We start from the raw sequence: 20,756 nt of genomic DNA, 5'->3' as shown, positions 1-20,756 counted from the left end.
TAATATCTCACACGCCACAGGGTGCAGCCAACAAGAACAGCAAAAGACACTTGAACCTCAGAGTCTCAATTTCCTCATCTCCAAAAAAGGAGATCATATTCCTTGTTGTAATTCACAGATCTGTTCATTCATTTGTTTATTCATTTAATAAACATTTATGGAGCACATTTAATAAACGTTTATGGGCTTCCCTGGTGGCTCAGGTTAAAGCATCTGCCTCTAATGCAGGAGACCTGGGTTCCATCCCTGGGTCAGGAAGATCCCCTGGAGAAGGAAATAGCAACCCACTCCAGTATTCTTGCCTGGAGAATCCCACGGACGGAGAAGCCTGGTGGGCTACAGTCCACGGGGTCACAAAGAGTCGGACACGACTGAGCGACTTAACTTTTACTTAACTATGGAGCACATACACTGTCCCATATACTGTGCTAGGTGCTGAAGAGCAGTAATAAAGGATACAGAACCGACCTCTGCCCGCAGAGATCTCGCAGTAGGGATAAACGAAGCGCTCTGTCAACTATAAAGCCCGGCTCCAGTGTAATTTTTCTACTCATCTCCCAATAGGATTGTAATCAGGTTTACTTTAGATTTCTTCATTTCCTTATCTCTATATCCTTGGGCAAGTCACTCTACCTTGCCGGTAACTCCTTATTCATATCCAGTTCAGGGTCTATGCGTGGTTTTAACTATTAATACAAAAGGAAGGAATGCCTTTTTGGAAGAAAAAGTTTCTAGGGGAGGAGAACTCACTACAAACAGGAAATAGTAGAAGAAGCTGAGAAATCTTAAGCAGCTTAACTTTATTTAGTAGGTGTCCCTCCCAGTTTTCCTCCACCCACTCCTTTCATATCTCATCCCAGTTCGCCGCCTTTAGCAGCTGCGGTCTCTTTAAACGAGCTCGTCTGTGTGAACTAGAGGTTGGGGCCGAAAGCGCGTTTCTTCCCGGGATTGAATGTTAAGTTGTTTGTCCATTCCGGGCTGCCGTCCTGCAGATCCGCCATATTGTCTGCTGAAGCTGCCGCTGAAGCTGCCGCCGCTGCCGCCGCCAAGTAGAAGCGAGCGGAGCCGCGATGGGTGAGTAAGGAGACCAGGCAATTGGGGATTCAGGCTGAGACAGTCTCGGGGCTTGGAGTCTGGCGAGAGCCTGTCTCCAGGCTGTAGAGGATGTCTAAACCTCCTCCAAATAGATTTGAGGGGAGAAGCCAGGCCGGGAGCGCCGCTCAGGCCAGTTTGGGGCCGGGTTAGGGCCCATGCGGGGAGCAGTTTTTGGGGGTTGGTTCCGGGAATACCTTGTCACTTCTGGAACCCCCACGTGGTGGCCCTGCGCCGGATCGCACGCGTTCCCGGAGGCTAGAAAGGGGCCGACCTTCTGGTCTGTGCCGAGCCTGGGCTTGGGGGCCGGGCTCCAGGCGGCGGGACTGGGGGCCGGGCTCCGGGTGGCAGGCCCGGACGACGCTTAGGGAGCCCTCTCCAGGCGTGTGTCTGACCGACGCGCCTATTAACTGGATTCACTGACTCCCCTGAACTTAGGGAAATCCTGCCTACGTCTGAGAGAGAAAGTCCTCTGGCGAAGGTACGCCAGGCCATCCGGCTCTAGGCCTGGTAACCAGGGGCAGCCATGCCAAAGGCAGCCTGGGCCGCTGAAGGCCTGGAGAACTTCCCGAGCCGAGGCGGAAATGGGGTGGTTCGGCTGAGTTCAGAGTGACAGCCTTCGTAGTGGTAGAAAACCAATGCCAATACCTCGTAGTCATGTATAGGTCGGGGACTTTAGGTTTCTGGGCCTGGCCCTGATTAGCAGAAAAGGAGCGACCTGTTGCTCTGTCTAAAAGGACTCCAATCAGCAAAGCCAGTGCTCAGAGAGATTACGATGGCGAAGTCTTTGGACTTAGGGACAGACCCATCAGTGGTACTTCTTCTCCAGCAATAAAAGCTGTTAAATTTGCCAGGCTCTTCCTGTTGTGCAGGCATTGTTCTGATTGCTTTACATGTCACGTTTTATTTAATTTGCACAATATTGAGATAATATTATTGCCCCAGATAAGGAAACTGAGGCTTAGGGAGGTAAAGTAACTTAGGCAAGGTCACACCGTAAGTGGCTTAAACCAGGTGGATCGCTCCAGAGCTCTAGTTTATAGCTGCTGTTTTTTGTGGCCTGGCCCTCTAGTGGTTGGGCTGGAAAAGAGGGAAAGAAAGCTTTTAATCCTAGGCAAGAGTTGTAAAGGTGTTTTGTTTTTGTTTGCTAGTGGGCCCACTTTGAAATCTTTAATCTGAAAGAAACTGAACAACTCCAGGGTGAATTGCTAACCCCAACTATTGTGGGTGTTTTGGAGGTGGGGAGCTAAATGAGATTCTAGGATTGAGTTTTGTAAGATCGCTGATCCTGAGGAAACAAATTATTCCCTTGAGCTGAACAACAATGAGTTTAGAATCAGATCTGGTATTATAATCCTGCCTACTACTTCTTAGCTCTCATCCAGAGAAGTCACTTAAATGTCAAATGCAGTACTGCATATGGAAAACAGCTAGCACAGTTCACAATAAATGTTATTTTCCTTCCTTTCTGAGCCCGCCTTTCCTCATCTCTAGAGAGAGGGAGGGGACAGTGTTACCCAGGTGTTTAAGAATTAAATGAGATACCACATTGTCTAGAGACTAGTAGGGCTTCCCCAGTGGCTTACCCCAGTGGGTAAAGAATCTGCCTGCAGTGCAGGAAGCACAGGAGACCTGGGTTCAATCCCTGGGTCAGGAAGATCTGGAGAAGGAAATGGCAACCCACTGCAGTATTCTTACCTGGAAATCCCATGGACGGAGAAGCCTGGTAGGTTACAGTTCATGGGGTCACAAAGAGTTGGACACGACTCAGCACACAAGCACAAGAGCTCTATAAATATCAAAACAGATTCTTTTTCACCTTCTCTCTCTGTTCCTTTCTTTTAAGCACTCTAGTTTCCAGAATCCTCCATTAAGGCTGATAGGCCTGTTATTTGCAGTAACAAATAACTGCAACTTCATGAATGAATGAAAAATTTTAGGGACTTGTATGTTATAGATTTTGTATTGGCCTTCAGTTTCAGCAACATTGCTGCCTCAAAAGGGAAGGAGCTAATATTTAGTTTATTAAGCCCAATGAAGTAAATTTGGCCATGATTTACTCAATTTTTACAGATTGGGAAACCACTTCAGAGAATAGAACACATTAGTTACAGCAAATCCAGAGGTGAGATTCTTACCCATTTTGCTGCAGAGAAACCTCTAAGTAGAATCACGTTAGTCCTTTTCTGGTACACTTTGAAATGGAAGTTCTTCAATAGAGCAGCAAAACCTGATCAGGGTCCTGAAGGGGATTTTTAGTCTAGAGTCAGGTAGCTTCCCCTTTTTCTCTGCAACTCCACTTCAGGCCCCTCCCCGCACCCCATCCCACCTTGCATTTTATCTTTCTGAATACTCAGCTGTTGGTGGTGATGTTTTGTGTGGGTTTTGTGGGTTATTGTTTTGTTATGTGTGGGTTGGTTGTTTTTGTTTTCTGATCCTTATACCACAGAGTGAAATGTATCCTTACATTTAATCCTAACATCAAATTCAAGATGTTTTTGTGTGCATGCTCAGTCACTTGACTCATGTCTGACTCTTTTCGATCTTATGGACTGTGGCCCTGCCAGGCTTCTCTGTCCATGGGGATTCTCCAGGCACAAATACTGGAGTAGGTCGCCATGCCCTGTTCCAGGGGATCTTTCAGACACAGGGATCAAACCTGCATCTCTTAATGTCTCCTGCATTGGCAGGCAGGTTCTTTACCACTAGCACCACCTGGGAAGGTGGTTTTGGTTATCCTCATTTATAAATGAGTAAACAGGCTTTGAGAAGATGTGGTGTTTAGGCCAAGGCTGGTGATCTAAGCCCTAGGGCTGGGGACACTGACAGAGCCTGCCTCACACCTCCGTGTCTAGACCCTGCTGTACTTCACTGCCTGACCAGCATACTCTCCTCAAGCTCTGGCTATACTATACTGTTTCTTCTGTGCCAGACTTCACTAGCCTTAACAGACCTTTGTAGTTATTTCATTGCTATTAGGAATTTTATGGGGGTGATGCTTGCAGCTCTGGAAGGTACTTGTTTTAACCCTCCTTAGCAGAAACCACAGACTCTCAAGACTAAGTCTTGGCAGACATTGATTGTTTTTATCAGGTTCCTACCATCCTGCTAACCAGGAATCTGGCAGCACCTTCTGAGCCCCGGGGTGATTGATATAGCCCACTAGTCTTGATTGATATAAACTCTAAATCAATCATAATTCTATCTCTCTAGACAGTGATTGATTTAGGCATAGGCAGGTGATACAGATTTTGGCTGATTACATGTGAAGGGAAGCCTGGAGGATTTCTGAAAAAGCCTTTCTTATTTGCCAAATTTTATTCCTTTTTCCCAGTGTATATTTTAACCCAGGTATCTCATCAAAGTTTGAGAACTTAAAAAAAAAAGAAATGGAAAAGCTATAGTAATAGTCAGTACTTCTATGGAACTTGCTATATGCTAGGCACTAAGTACTGTAATACTAGTTCATTTAGTTCTCAGATTCTCACGTTCTAGTTGAGAAAACTGAAGCACAAAGAGGTTCAATAACTAATGCAAGGTCAGAGCTAGTAAATAGAAGAATCACTTCCTCAGGCAGTATGGTGCTAACCAAAATATGGGCTGTTAAGGACTATGTTCTGCCTCTGGAAAGAAAGGAGCCCTTTTCTGACTCTTGAAATTGCCATTCTCAATGCTGGGAATTCATGAGGCAGAATTTATAAATAAAGAGCAGGCAGTTCTAAGAGTGAGGGTCAAGATGGAAAGAATCTGATCTCTTCGTGATGTTTTTGGAACTGTCATTGCCATTGGCCTGTACGATACTGAAGGTTGCCTCTAGTTTGCTGCAAGTAACAAAACCTTTCTGATAACCCCTGCAGGTCAGGGAGTAATCTAGAACATTTCTTAGTTTCCTTCCAGCCTTGCATCCCCACCCACCCCATAGTTCATAACAACAACAGAGAAGGCGTTAAGCTAAGTGTCCCACCAGCCTCAGACTCACTCCCGCGTGGGGTACCTTTCCTGCATGTTTTGTTAATGGTCAGACCATTGGTCCAGACACTAGGGCATAAGAGAAATCTTACCCTTGGTAAGACTGGTTCCTTACTCTTTTCTTCCTTTCCTATATTGGCAGTTGTTGGATACTATGATCCTCTTACTGATGTCTTCCGTCGTCCCTAAATTGTTTTGTGTATGTTTTTCTCAGAGCATAGTCCCAAAAAGACTGTTAATTCTGTGATCTTTAAACTTGCTGAGTCTCAGGCTCCTTGATGTGAAAATATAGTAATACTGTTTATTAATGTTGTTAATGAAGTGTCAGTGAAGTATCACTACTAGATGTTAGAAAATACTGTAAGTTGTAAAGGTGTCATTATTTCAGGAACTTTCTAAATCTCTTCTGTAACCTCCTATACCACAACCACTTCTGCTGCAGCAATATTGCTAGAACACCCATCAGATCTTGTCACCCTACTCCTTAATTTAGGAACCTTCATGGACTCCTTATTGTCTGCAGGATAAAATCATAACCCATAGGGTGTGGTACTGAAGGCCTTCCTACTGACTCCATTTAATATTTATCCACATACCCTTCATTCCACTCAGACTACCTCCTAGGTGTGTATTTCAGCTTTCCTGGTAGAGAAAGTGACAAAGGCAATCTCTTCCCCGCCTTTTCCTATGGAAATCTTGCCCGTCTTACAAGATCTGGTTTAAAGGCTACCTCCCTCAGGGACCTTTCCGAAATAGGTACCTTATGCCTTTCAAACTGGAAGTGAACTATTCTTGTGAATTCTGTAGCACTTTGTTCTTGCCTTTCATACAGTCCTTTTCATATTTTATCTTGTGTTACAGCTGTTTCATTCTGTAATTCCATTAGAACTTTAACCAGTTGCTTAATCTCCAGAGCTTTCTTTTCCTCATCTCTTAAAACAGGGATGATAATAATATCTGCCTCATAGGAGTGTTAAGGTGATTAAATGAGCCAATGCTTGTAAAGCATTTTAGCATGGTGTTTAGCACACCATGAGTACTCAGTAAATGATAACTAATTGCTATTAGTCACTCAGTGAGCAAATAAAGTACTTAGTATGTGTTGGGCCTTGTGTTAAATATAAAAGAGTAATCAATTTGTCTTTTAGGGGAAGGCAGAAATATTTTTAAGATTTATTTATTTATGTTTATTTTCAGCTGTGGTGGGTCTTCGTTGCTGCATGTAGGCTTTTCTCTAATTGTGGTGAGTGGGGGCCACTCCTCCTTGGGTGCGGGCTTTATTAGCTGTGGTCCGTGGGCTTAGTTGCTCCATGGCATGTAGGATCTTCCCAAACCAGGGATCGAACCAGTGTCCCTCGCGTTACAAGGTGGATTCTTAACACTGGACCACCAGGGAAGCCCAGAAAGCAAAAATACTATCAACACTTGTCAGAAACATGATGAGACAGGCAACAGTTATTCATCATTAATTTCAGCAAATGTTTCTTGAATGCCTACTGTGTGTTAGCTACTGTTCTAGGCCCTGGAAATATAGCAGTGAATGAAACAGACAGAAGTATACTTTTCTAGTGAAATCCTAGAGTTTAAATTCTAATGGGTAATTGAGTAAAATTAACCAAATGGAAACTGACAGGCCAACTAGAGTCCCATGAGATCTGATTGATGAGTTCCAGCCAGTTGTTGCTATTACAGAATGTAGGTCTAATGTTGCCTTATTGCATAACTTCCCAGGCCTTTCCACAATCCCTTTCCCCAGAAGTTGGAAATCTGAATTTTCATATGATTTCTTAATGGATTAAACATTTTTAGATGTTGCAAGCTAATTTTTAAAATCTAAAAACATCTTGGAAATTCCCTGGTGGTCCAGTGGTTAGGACTCTGAGCTTGCACTGAAAGGGATATGAGTTCGATCCCTGATTGGGGAACTTAGATTCTGCAAGCCACTGATGCAGCCAGTAAATAAACAGATAAATCTAAGGATATCTACTTCAATATAAATAAATGAATAGATAAATGTTTTTAAGAAACAGAATCTAAAAACATTAAGCTAACAAAAATAGAAGAATATTTGAGGCCAAATATAGCCCCCAAACTGCCTGTCTTATTGATAAGTTTTACCTTCATTAATATTCTATATATTTTATAAACTGTCTCAAGTAATCTCTGTATTTTACCAGGTTCTGTGTATTTAAAAAATATTTTTGAGCGGTCCACTAGAGAGAACTCGGCACTTACACTGCAGTGGCCCAGGTTCAATCCCTTAGGGAACTAAGATCCCACATGCTGTGTGACCAAAAATAAATAAATAATCTTTAAGATAATTTTAAGTCTTTGGCTTCCTTAGATCTGATTAGCTGGTCATTATGTTATTTTGTGTTGTTTTATTGTGATATGGCAAGTAAAATTCTGGTACTTAGGATCATTTACTTCCAGGGACATCAGCTCTGCTGTTTCTTTGTTCCTCTTCCCTGCATCATTAACATTCTCTTCCATTCAGTTTCTTGACAGAACTCTAAGCTGTTTATTTTGTAAATGTTAATTTAGTTAAAACTAGCTATCCTATAAATCCACTTAACGAGATGCAAACCACAGTGTGATGCAGTATGATAAAATGTGAATGAACTTCTTCACCCGCAGATAAAAGTTGCCAGTATTAATAGGCTAATATATAATAACAGATAAAAATTGCCAGTATTAATAGGCTAATATATAATAAAGGTAAGCCCTACTAATGTATAAGCACATATTATATACGTATATTAGTAAAAATATACATGTATGCTTTTCTTCCTATGTCCCAGTTGATTTTGTATCTCATACTTTGGAGACCATTATGGAATAAATATTTTGAGTGAGCAATCCACCCCAGCCTAGGGGAGTCAGGGAAAGCCATTCAGCTAATGAGACCTGCCCTATGGATGTGATTTGTCAGCAGCGGGGTGGAAATGATTTCACAAGAGAAAGACCGCTAGGCTTGGTGGTTGGTAGCATTTCAGGGAATGATATTTAGACCTAACCCTGATGACAGTGAAATGCCATTGAAAGGTTTTAATCTCAGAAGTGACATGATCAAATTTATTTATTTATATTACTTGAAAGCTCTGGGGAGAATAAATTAAGACTGCTAGAAGATTCTAACCAGGAGATTCTTCAAGTAGTTGGTGGGTTTTTTGTTTGTTTGTTTTCTTTTTAATTTATTTTTGGCTGTGCTGAGTCCTCACTGCTGAGCGAGGTCTTCCTCCAGTTGTGGTCAGGCTTCCTATTGTGGTGGCCCCTCCAGCTGCGGAGCACCAGTTCTGGGTGCACAGGCCCAGCAGTTGCTGCTTGCGGGCTCCAGAGTGCAGGCTCAGCAGTTGTACCTCATGGGCCTAGTTGCTCCTCGGCATGTGGGATCCTCCTGGACCCAGGATGGAACCCGAGTTCCCTGCACTGGCAAGCAGATTCCTAACCACTGGACCACCAGGGAAGTCCCAGTAGTTAGTTCTTAAGTAGTATGGTAGTCCTAGCAAGAGATGTTCATAGAGATTGAGATATAGTTATAGTAGAGAATGTTGTTGTTCAGTCACTCAGTTGTATCTGACTCTGCATCCTCATCGACTGCAGCACGCCAGGCCTCCCTGTCCCTCACCATCTCCCCGAGTTTGCCCAAGTTCATGTCCATTGCATCGGTGATTCCATCCAGCCATCTCATCCTCTGACACCCTCTTCTTCTGCCCTTAATCTTTCCTAGTATCAGGGACTTCTCCAGTGAGTCAGCTGTTAGCATCAGAAGACCAAAATACTGGAGTTTCTGCTTCAGCATCAGTCCTTCCAACAAGTGCTCAGGGTTGATTTCCCTTAGTATTGACTGGTTTGCTCTCCTTCCTGTCCAAGGGACTCTCAGGAATCTTCTCCAGCACCACGGTTCAAATGCATCAGTTCTTCAGCACTCCACCTTCTTTATGGTCCACCTCTGGATCACTGGGGTAGCCTTGAGTATACAGACCTTTGTCCGCAAAGTAATGTATCTGCTTTTCAACACACTGTTTAGGTTTGTCATAGCTTTCCTGACAAGAAGCGGTCATCTTCTGATCACAGTAAAAACGTTGAATTACCAGGCTTGGTAATTGGTTTCATTGGGAGGCTAAAAGTGGTTGGGGGACAGGAATAGAATTAAGCATGACTCCTGGGCCTCTTGCCTTGAGCAGCAGAGTGGATAGTGTTGCTGTTAACTGAGTTGAGTTTAAATCTGGACATTTCGAGCAATCTCTGTGACCTCCAAGGGAAGATGTCCCAAAAACAACTGGATAGAAAAATCTGGAGCTCAAGAGTGGAGCTTGGGGTTGGAGATAGAGGTTTGATCATCTGTTTATTATGTGGTGGCCGAAACTGCTGGAATCACTGATAGTACCTATGAAAAATGTATCATGGGAGATGGGCTGACAAGAGAACCTTTAATATGCAGGAAGAAATGGATCAGCAGCCTTAATTTGAAGAAAGTTAACGAGTGATTGATGTCTCATAAACCAATGGAAAAGAGTACTTTTTTTATTTATTATAAAATTTTATTTATTTTTGGCTGCACTGGGTCTTCGTTGCTGCCAATGGGCTTTCTGTAGTTGGCAGAGAGTGGGGGCTACTATCGAGTTGCAGCGTGAAGGCTTCTCATTGCCATGGCTTCTCTCGGAGCACGGACTCCAGAGAGTGGGCCAGAAGTTATGGTGCACCGGCTTAGTTGCTCCGAGGCATGTGAAATCTTACTGGAACAAGGATCAAACCTGTGTCCCCTGCATTGGCAGTTGGATTCTTAACTACTGGATCACCAGGGGCACTTGAAAAGAGGGTTTTAGGAAGAAGGAAATGGCTGTCAGAATTGAGTGCTGCCAAGAGGACCAGCAAAATAAGGACTGAAATTGAATTTAGCATCATGCATTCCATCAGTGTCTTTTACAAAAACAGTTTGACAGCATGGAAGCAAATTGGAGTGGACTAAGATGAGAGAGGAGAGACAAACTGTTTTAAAAAGTTTGAAATAAAGAGAAAAGAAGCAGATTAATGAGACTCTTATAAAGTCTAGGCAAGAGATCATGAAGATCAGAGTTAGGATAATGGCAGTAGGAAAAAGAGACAGAGTCCGGAAATAATTAGGAAATAAAGCCACTTTTCTTAGTGATTGGATATAAGGATAAGGGAAAAGGAGTTGTCAAGGGTGACTCACAAGATCTGTCTTGAAAAGCTGAGAAGATACTGACTGGTACAGATTCTTAATTCTTTTTATCAGTGTTTTCTCAACCTTTCCATTTATTGTCACCTTCCTAAGAAGCCTTCTTAGGCATCTTTTTTCCCTAATGCATCCCTCCCAGAAAATTTTAAAACACAGATACACTCTATGGTTTTTTATGTGCAATAAGTATGTCTCTGCTTTATACATAAAAAGAGTAAACATAAAACTTACTTTATTCAATGCAAGGTTAAGAATGACTGAACAAGATTTTTAGATTAAATTAAGACTATTTACATTTAGCTAAATTTTATAGCTGTATTTGCTGGGTAACTTTGATTTAATTACTTATATAAAGTATATTAAATTGCATATGCAAATTAGTATTTATAAATACAGAAACAAACTAATCAAAACTTTAAAAATTATATAAAGCTGTTCATTTTGCAGCAAAAGCGAAACAGTAGAAAAAGTCAGTTTCTTGAAATTATTGTTAGTAAACTTTTTAACTTTTGCTTGATATGAGAAAATAACAAGCTGCTAGATAGTCATTCGGATAGTTAACATTGTTTATTTTTAGCACTTGGTGTAATTAATTGGAACAAATTTTAATTTGTAGAATTAAATAATAAAATGTAAAGTTTTAATTACCAAAACCCATGTCACATACAAAAGCACAGGGGATCAAACATAAATAACATCCACATAACAGGCATGCTCCTTGCTCAGACCACCTCTTGTCATATGACTTCAGAATTCAGCCATCAGTCAAGAGAAAGTCCCCCAGTCGTGGCCATCTGTTTGCCAAAGCTTTGTAGTACAAGCCTTCTATACCTTTTTTTTTTTTTTTGTCAGCCTTTCATGAAGTCAGTGTCAGTGCTGCTCATGGAATACTCAAGAAAATCCAGCAAGAAAAATTAAATACTAGGGAATAAAACATTATTGATAAAGGTTGAGCTTTGGAGGGCCACATACCATTGTAAAGTCTAAGTTCTTCCCCTCTCTCATTAACCGGTTTCACCCTTTTGAGTGGATAACACCTTCAGCAGGGTCTGGGATAGAGCCCTGTATAGTCAAATATGATTAATATTTTCTGGCAAAGCATTTGAACATTGAGTGAGATTAATAAGGGCTCTAAGAAAGGCAGTGCCAAAGAATGCTCAAACTACCACACAATTGCACTCATCTCACATGCTAGTAAAGTAATGCCCAAAATTCTCCAAGCCAGGCTTCAGCAATATATGAACCGTGAACTTCCTGATGTTCAAGCTGGTTTTAGAAAAGGCAGAGGAACCAGAGATCAAATTGCCAACATCTGCTGGATCATGGAAAAAACAAGAGAGTTCCAGAAAAACATCTATTTCTGCTTTATTGACTATGCCAAAGCCTTTGACTGTGTGGATCACAATAAACTGTGGGAAATTCTGAAAGAGACAGGAATACCAGACCACCTGACTTGCCTCTTGAGAAATCTGTATGCAGGTCAGGAAGCAACAGTTAGAACTGGACATGGAACAACAGACTGGTTCCAAATAGGAAAAGGAGTACATCAAGGCTGTATATTGTCACCCTGCTTATTTAAGTTCTATGCAGAGTACATCATGAGAAACGCTGGACTGGAAGAAACACAAGCTGGAATCAAGATTGCTGGGAGAAATATCAATAACCTCAGATATGTAGATGACACCATCCTTATGGCAGAAAGTGAAGAGGAACTAAAAAGCCTCTTGATGAAAGTGAAAGTGGAGAGTGAAAAAGTTGGCTTAAAGCTCAACATTCAGAAAACGAAGATCATGGCATCCGGTCCCATCACTTGATGGGAAATAGATGGAGAAACAGTGGAAACAGTGTCAGACTTTATTTTTCTGGGCTCCAAAATCACTGCAGATGGTGACTGCAGCCATGAAATTAAAAGACGCTTACTCCTTGGAAGAAAAGTTATGACCAACCTAGATAGCATATTCAAAAGCAGAGATATTACTTTGCCAACAAAGGTCCATCTAGTCAAGGCTATGGTTTTTCCAGTGGTCATGTATGGATGTGAGAGTTGGACTGTGAAGAAGGCTGAGCACCAAAGAATTGATGCTTTTGAACTGTGGTGTTGAAGAAGACTCTTGAGAGTCCCTTGGGCTGCAAGGAGATCCAACCAGTCCATTCTGAAGGAGATCAGCCCTGGGATTTCTTTGGAAGGAATGATGCTAAAGCTGAAACTCCAGTACTTTGGCCACCTCATGTGAAGAGTTGACTCATTGGAAAAGACTCTGATGCTGGGAGGGATGGGGGGCAGGAGGAGAAGGGGACGGCAGAGGATGAGATGGCTGGATAGCATCACTGACTGGATGGACGTGAGTCTGGGTGAACTCCGGAAGTTGGTGATGGACAGGGAGGCCTGACGTGCTGCAATTCATGGAGTCGCAAAGAGTCGGACACGACTGAGCGACTGAACTGAACTGAACCGAAGTAGTCTCATGTTAGTTTTTGTTTTTAATATTTATTTATTTGGCTGTGCTAGGTCTTAGTTGCAGCATGTGGGATCTAGTTCTCTGACCAGGGATAGAACCCTGCCCCCTGTAGTGGGAGCTTGGAGTCTTAGCCACTGGACCACCAGGGAATCCCCTCATGTTAGTTTTATTCAGATTTTGTTGCTTAAATGTATTTTGAGGTTACATATACTAAAAACATTCTTAATTTCAGTGCTCTTTTGATTCCAGAAATCCAAATAAGGAGTTGTGGTCAATGAAGTGTATAAAGAATGAATGAAGAGCAGGTTTATGGAGACAATGCTGACTTAAAAAAATTTTGTTTAAAGCATTTGAGGTGCTTATGGAACATGGGTAGAAGGAACACCTTGAGTGTTAGGTATGACTGCATATGTGGATTTGAAAGTCATCAGCTTTTAAATCTTCCAAAGAAGCAATAATTGTAATGAGACATGATTAGAATTGCTTATTTTGCAGTGAGGTAAATGTTGGAGAACCAGCCCTTTTAAAAAAATCTGGCTCATTGGTTCTTACAGTTTAGCTTTGGAAGGAATGAAGATGGAATAGAAGGTAAAGATGAAGAGAAAGGAGCTACAGTGTTAGGAGAAAGGAAGAGGAAAAATCATCTATTAGTGGAGAGTAAGGAAATAGAATTGTTCTTTTTGACTCTAACTTCCAGGAAATTGCCCTCATGGGGAATTGAAGATTTTCAGAGTAGGATCTGGAATGAAAAAGGAAATACCACTGATTCAGCATTAGGGCCTAGACACTTTCACATTACCTCTTCAGTCATATGGGGCTATAAAGTTTATTATTAAAATGAGAAGCAGAGATTCACAGGAGTGGGATGGGAAGCAGTTCACCTGACTCCCAAATCAATGCTCTATATTACTATATAATATTGGAAGGAGTTGACAGGGTTTGAGGGGCAACACTGAGTGTCTGTCTCTAGTCCTCTAATGAGGACAGAGAGGATTCCCTTTGTGTGGCCTCTTAGTCTGGCTCTTCCCAACATTGTCCCAGGCTCTTTGTACAGAGAGTCTCAGAAGATCACATTCCAAAGCCAGCTCCTTTTTGGATTAATTTATACAGGTTAGAGAAATCCTACTTTTAACTTGTCAGAATGGCTGTTGGAAAAGCTTTCTCCTGTTAACCAAAGGTTGAAATGAAGACCTGAACAGAAGGATTTGTGTAATCCTCCCACAGGTAATGCAGAACCCTCCTTGTCGGAAGACGGGATGCAGGGGTGCAGTGCTGCAGGACGGGGACCAGCAGTTCACTCTTGTGTCTCAGAGACATTCTGCTTGTGGGCCTTTGTGTTTATACCTTTCTAACCCAACTGGTCTTGTTCCTCAAACCAGCCTTGGGTTTTCTGATCTCTTTGCTTTGGACTGCTCTCCCTCCCCCACAATTGCCTTCAGAAATAATAACCATCTAGCCTTCAAAGACTACTTCAGAGCTCACCACACAGTAAAAATAGTTCTCACTTCCACCCTGTGATGTCACTGCACACTTAGATTCTTTTTTTTTTTTTTTTTTTTAATTTTTTTTTGGCCCTGCTGCTTGGCATGTGGGATCTTAGTTCTCTGATCCCGAGCTCCTTGCAGAAGAACTATGGAGTCTTAATCACTGGACTGCCAGGAAGGTCCTTTTTGGTTCTTGATGGTGTGAAACTAAATTAGATTATAAAGCTTCCTGAAGGCAGAAACTTTAGCAGAGTGCCTGGCACATACATTTTATTAAGTGAATAATAAATCACTTATTTATATGAGTCAGTTTAGAGATTTAACCATTTGGATTTTTTCCCCCTTGATTCCTTGAGCAGTATGAGTACTTGAGAGTTATTCAGTGAATGTTTTGGCATTGACTTAAGTGTAAGGTGAGCGCTTTGATTTTTCTATTTTTAAATAATTCATTATAGTTCCTTATAGCACCTAGTGGTAGTGGCAGTGGGGTGTCCCTAGGAAGGTAAGAGCCTCTAGATTCTGCACAGTCTACAAGGGATATTTGGAGCTTTTCTTCTGGAGAAATCGGACTACAGCTATCCTGTTGTTTAGTTGCTAAGTTGTGTCTGACTCTGCAATCCCATGGACTGTAGCCCACCAGGCTCCTTCTGTCCATGGAATTTCCCAGGCAAGAATACTGGACTGGATTGCCATTTCCTTCTCTAGGGGATCATCCTGACCCAGGGATCGATCCCATGTCTCCTGCATAGGCAGGCGGATTTTTTACCTCTGAGCCACCAAAGGAAGCCCGTAGCTATCGTAGACCTCACCTGTATCTCTCGCCACCCCTTACTTCCCCATTCCTAGGTCTGAGCATTGCATTTATATATATATAGATAGATTCAAGGGCTAAAAGGACTAGTAAATGCTAGGAGAGAATTAGGACTAGAGAACTGGGACTATCAACTATCTGGTTGATTCGGTACCTCAGAATGCCATGCTTCTCTTAGGTCTCGAGCTTTGAATATATTAGTTGTGTGTACAAAAGATGTACATGATCTTTTAACCAGACCTCCTGGTTTATAGATTCAGCTTTGTTTCCTGGAGTGATCATTCTTCAGCCCAGTCCTGTGAGGATCTGCCAGAATATGAGCAGCCTTTTATGGCTCCATTATGGACTAATCCAATTGTCCATAGAGAAGTCTCTCCCATTGTCTTGGTGATTAGCAATTCTGACAGGCTTGCAAATAACCCCCTGAGAGCCTCATTCTGTCGGACTGTTTCAGTACTGTTTTCTTGTTTGTAGTATTGTTTGTTCATAGAGCTCTGAGAGAAATTCCAGAAGTTTGAAAAACTATTACCAAACCAAGTCTTACCTTGCCAGAAGAGCATTTTATTTTTCACAAAGCACTTTTCGTGTGTATTCTCATATGACCTTAACTGTAACTCTGATGTAGAGAGGGTAAGGGTAGGAAAATTGAGAGCCAGATAATAGACTGGTTCCAAATAGGAAAAGGAGTACGTCAAGGCTGTATATTGTCACCCTGCTTATTTAACTTATATGCAGAGTACATCATGAGAAACCCTGGGCTGGAAGAAGCACAAGCTGGATCAAGATTGCTGGGAGAAATATCAATAACCTCAGATATACAGATGACACCACACTTATGGCAGACAGTGAAGAGGAACTCAAAAGCCTCTTGATGAAAGTGAAAGAGGAGAGGGAAAAGTTGGCTTAAAGCTCAACATTCAGAAAACTAAGATCATGGCATCTGGTCCCATCCCTTCATGGCAAATAGACGGGGAAACAGTGGAAACAGTGTCAGACTTTATTTTTGGGGGCTCCAAAATCACTGCAGATGGTGACTGCAGCCATGAAATTAAAAGACGCTTATTCTTTGGAAGGAAAATTATGACCAACCTAGATAGCATATTGAAAAGCAGAGATATTACTTTGCCAACAAAGGTCCATCTAGTCAAGGCTATGGTTTTTCCAGTGGTCATGTATGGATGTGAGAGTTGGACTGTGAAGAAAGCTGAGAGCCGAAGAATTGATGCTTTTGAACTGTGGTGTTGGAGAAGACTTTTGAGAGTCCCTTGGACTGCAAGGAGATCCAACCAGTCCATTCTAAAGGAAATCAGTCTTGGGTGTTCATTGGAAGGACTGATGCTAAAGCTGAAACTCTAGTACTTTGGCCACCTCATGTGAAGAGTTGACTCATTGGAAAAGACTCTGATGCTGGGAGGGATTGGGGGCAAGAGGAGAAGGGGACAACAGAGGATGAGATGGCTGGATGGCATCACTAACTCGATGGACGTGAGTCTGGGTGAACTCCGGGAGTTGGTGATGGACAGGGAGGCCTGGCGTGCTGCGATTCATGGGGTCGAAAAGAGTCGGACACGACAGAGTGACTGAACTGAACTGAACTAAGTGACGCCCAAGGCTGCACACTTGTTAAATAGCAGACCAGAAATCAGATAGTCTGTTGCCAGTGTTCCTGCTGGTGGTCCATCCAGCACAGCTGCCTTCTCTCAGCCTAAGTATTTCTAATACAAACCCTTGGAAATAGTCTGCCCATTCACATAATCTTGAATTTTAAAAATAGATTTCAAGCCCTACACCAGAACTGGGAGGATTAATTCAAATGGTTGTTTTTGTTTTTCCTTTAAAGTGGCAGATAGCCTTCAGATGACTACCTAACTACTTGCTAGTCCCTACAATTTTCTGCTTCTGTTCATATCTGTCTTGGTATCTTCTGATATTTGTATTCCCTAATCTTGGCAAGAACTGGACCACATCTCATTGACGGATTTAGACAGGCAATGGTTAGGGTGGTAGAATCCAAGGAGGAACATTGACATTTCTTCCAAGAAATAACAAAGGAGTTCCCTGTGGCTAGTATGCTGTTAAGTAGAATATATGTAATAGAGCTTTGACTTTAGTCAGAAAGATCTGGATTAGCGTCTCCCACTTATTATTATCTGAGGCCTTCTGCAAGTTGTGCCTCAATTTTCTCACCTCTAAAATGGGGGTTTTATATAAGCTTAGACTTAAAAGCTAAGCAAATTATTACTAAGTCATTACCAATCAAATTTGAATTGTCCCTGGGAACATACCCTCTGTAGAGGTTAGAGATGACTTTGGCATTTTGAAAGAGCTTTCAAAAGGGATATCTTGATTTATAGTCCAGATCTAATAGATAAAAACATTCCACTATGGTTAGAAGCTTTGGAAAACATTCTGGACTGGACTTGAAAAGAGTGCTTCATTCACATCAAGCAGTGAGGACACAGGTGTTTAATTTTCAGCAGGAGCATCATGCTCCTTGCCTGCCTTGGTGCCTGACAGAGGTGTCCTAGCAGGACATGAAAATAAGTAGCATGACACATGAAAGGAAATTATATACAGCAATAATTTGTTAGTTTAGTAGATTGGTTCTGTCACAAAAACTTTGAAGGCATGTTAGTGCTAAATTCGTTAAGAAAGGACTTGTGTGAACCACAGGATTACCCTAACATGCTATTGCTATATATAATGCCTAAAAAGAATAGGTATGCATATGCAGAAGAATGAAGTTGGACTCCTGCCTTACACATAAAAATTAACTTAGTGGATCAAAGACTTAAATGTAAAGAGCTAAATCTATAAAACTTTTAAGAAAGCATAGGAGTAAATCTTTATGACTTTGGATTAACAGCATTTTCTTAGATATGACACTAAAAGCACAAGCTACCCCTCACTCCCCCCCAACCCAAAAAAAGATAAATTAGACTTAGTGAAAATTTTAAACTTCTGTGCTTCAAAGGGCACAGTCATGGATAATAAGAATTATGTAAGTGCTCACTCATAATTGCTTTATTTTGGCTGACAGGTAGCTGACACAACAAAATGCAAGTCAGTTTTAATAATTAAATGATTCTTGGGTTCTGCTTATCTACATTCATCTTTTCTCATTTTCTATACAAATGTGTATATTCCTTTTCCAGATTTTGGGTTTGGTATTTTTATTTTGTTGAATTTATTGTAAAACTGAAATTTTTAAATGTTGAGTTTAATATTTGAGAGTATTCATGTGCTGTGGGCTGTGCTATAGATTCTTAATCTCAAAGATTTAATGATCTGGAAGTGAGAGGTGATGAGTTGTGACTAAAACAGGATCATTGATGGTTGTCAGTGGGAACCAATTTATGGTAACAGGTGTCACAGATAAAGCTGGACACTAGTTAAAGTGGTAAGGACAAATTTTAATAAGTAATATACTATTGCAATAGGGAAAATTGTGAACTGATTTCAACTTTGATTTGTACAGAGTTAACTTTAAAAGAAAAAAAAAGGATGAAGGAACAAGGGTCGGGAGTGAGAGAGAACTCCATATGGTCAGGGAAATGAAAAATTACAAACTGCAAGGCAGGGGAGGTGGTTCACATGAAACCAGCCGGGCTTGCTGCTGGTGCTTATTGAAAGTAGTCTCCTACCCTCCCACAGAGCCTGGGAAACAGGAACCCTATTTTCAGATGCTAGCTAAAACAGTAAATTCATTCAGCAGCCTTGAGATTTTCCCAGGCAGGCACTTTTAAGTGTGGCTGGGGTCATCTAGCAATGTGACCTTGAGCTGTTAGAAACTGTTAGTGTTTTTTATTCACATCTTTATAGGCCATGGTTGAGCCTCCTCGAAAAAGGGCTCAGAGGAGCCTGGATAGAGTTTAGTTAAGGACAAAATCTTTGGTACAGCCTGTCATCTTAGAGGAATAGAAAGTTCATGAGTGACTCTGAGACCAGGTGAATGGTAATGGCATGAATTCTGAACGAGGGAAGCTAGGGGAAGTAACTGGTTTAAGGAGACAGAAAGTGAGGTGGAGCTAGCCAGTTAGGCATTTGAAAGTACAGTTGACAGATTGTGACACTAGAGACTTGGTACGTGGTGTAAAAGTGGACCTTGAAGCTAAGGGAGACCATTGGGAAAGGAGGCTGCTTCTGCTGAGAAGAGGACTAAAGGTAGATACACTGACACTGAGGGGCTGGTGTTATGAAACCCGAGGAGGAGTGGTTAGAAAGGTAAGAGGACGGGCAGAGGGTGGTGCCCTCGGAATCACGGGTAGAGTTTCAAGAGGGCAAAGTGATCGTCAGTGGCAAAGTAGAAAGACAAATACAATGAATTCTGACAAGGTTACTGGATGCAGCTGTCTAAAATGTCTTTTTCTGAGTCATTTGTGTCCTGAGATCTTTCTTCTTTTAAGTTGTTTTTCTTGTGTGTGTGTGTGTGTGTGTGTCTCCTTACATCAGAGCGTTTCCATTCAGTTTTCATACCCATTCTGGAGGAAACTTATGGTTTCTGGATTTCTAGGAAGAAATCTTTTTAAATTCTGCTCTTAGAAGATCTGCTTCCCTCCAGTCCCAAGGAAGATTCCTTTGCTGTACATTTCTTCCCTTACCTTATACTTGCTGGCAAACACGTGTTAAGCACCTGTTATGGCTAGACCATATATCTGGGACAATGTAGGTGTTCAGTAAGTATTGAGTAGGTATTTGAACAGTGATTCATTCAGCAAATACTTGTATATAGCATAGATGCTGGAAATACAACAAAAGTTTTTGTAGAACTTACACAGCTTATGGAGGAGAACAGATACAGATTGTAAATAGTGTAATGAAGGAAATAAAACAGCTGTTCTGACAAAAATGGAGTCGCTTACTTTGTGGTGACAGGGGAAGGACCTAGCAATTCTAAGAGCTAGGAAAGAGAGTTGTGGGCTGAAAGAAAACAGGAAATGTGAGGACGGAGTCCAGAAACAGCTTGATAGTTTCCAAATACTGAGAGCCATTGTGACAGGAGTATTTGAAGACTGAGGGTGAAAAATTGAATGAGATGAGATGAAGATATAGACAGGGCTTTATGTGAAGATTTTACATGGGAGCAGTGGTACAGTCTGGTTTTGTTTTGTGGTGGTGGATTGGGGTGAGTTGTTGTAGTTGCCAGGCAAGAGATGACTTTGGGAAGGGGTGCTGTGCTTCGTCGCTCAGTTGTGTCCAACTCTTTGTGACCCCATGGACTGCAGCCCCACAGCCTCCTCTGTCCATGGGGTTTCTCCAAACAAGAATGCTGGAGTGGGTTGCCATGCCCTCCTCCAGAGGATCTTCCCAACCCAGGGATCGAACCCATCTCCTGCATTGCAGGTGAATTCTTTACTGTTTGAGTCACCAGGGAAGCCCATGAATACTGGAGTAGGTGGCCTGTCCCCTCTCCAGGGTATCTTCCCAACCCTGGAGCTGAACCACGGTCAACCGGGGTCTTCTGCATTGCAGGCAGATTTTTTACCAGCTGAGCTACCAGGGAAGGGGTGAGAGAGATGTAAATACATTCAGGATACATTCAGGATTTGTCAGTAGATTTGATCAAAGAGATGTGAGAAGAGAAGGAATCAAGGATGATTTTTTTTTTTAACCTAGGGTTTGGATTAAGTAACTTGTAAATACTCTTGCTATTGACGACATGGGGGGAGTTAGAAATTGTTAGTTTTGGATACCAAAGTGAAGATTTTGATGTGTGTGTGTGTACAGTCACTAAGCCG

General features: G+C 41.9%; 1 protein-coding gene across 2 annotated transcripts in view; it reads left to right on the top strand.

Annotated features, from left to right (window-relative positions):
• The first annotated feature begins 855 nt into the window (after nucleotides 1–855).
• The window catches only part of KPNA6 (karyopherin subunit alpha 6), a 59,641-nt gene continuing 39,740 nt past the window's right edge, over nucleotides 856–20,756 (top strand). The window contains exons 1-2 of one of the 2 annotated variants that reach the window (XM_055573835.1): nucleotides 856–1,074; nucleotides 6,259–6,304. Coding sequence is in view for 1 of the 2 variants with exons in the window: in XM_055573834.1 (XP_055429809.1) it covers nucleotides 1,071–1,074 (4 nt within the window). In the remaining variant the exon portion in view is untranslated. The remainder of the gene's footprint in view (nucleotides 1,075–6,258; nucleotides 6,305–20,756) is intronic. The other variant, XM_055573834.1, reaches the window with a different exon arrangement.

This window comes from Bubalus kerabau, chromosome 3 (genome assembly GCF_029407905.1).
Source record: "Bubalus kerabau isolate K-KA32 ecotype Philippines breed swamp buffalo chromosome 3, PCC_UOA_SB_1v2, whole genome shotgun sequence".
Taxonomy (NCBI): Eukaryota; Metazoa; Chordata; class Mammalia; order Artiodactyla; family Bovidae; genus Bubalus; species Bubalus kerabau.
Note: the sequence above shows the minus strand (reverse complement) of the source record. Positions and strands in the feature narration are given on the sequence as shown.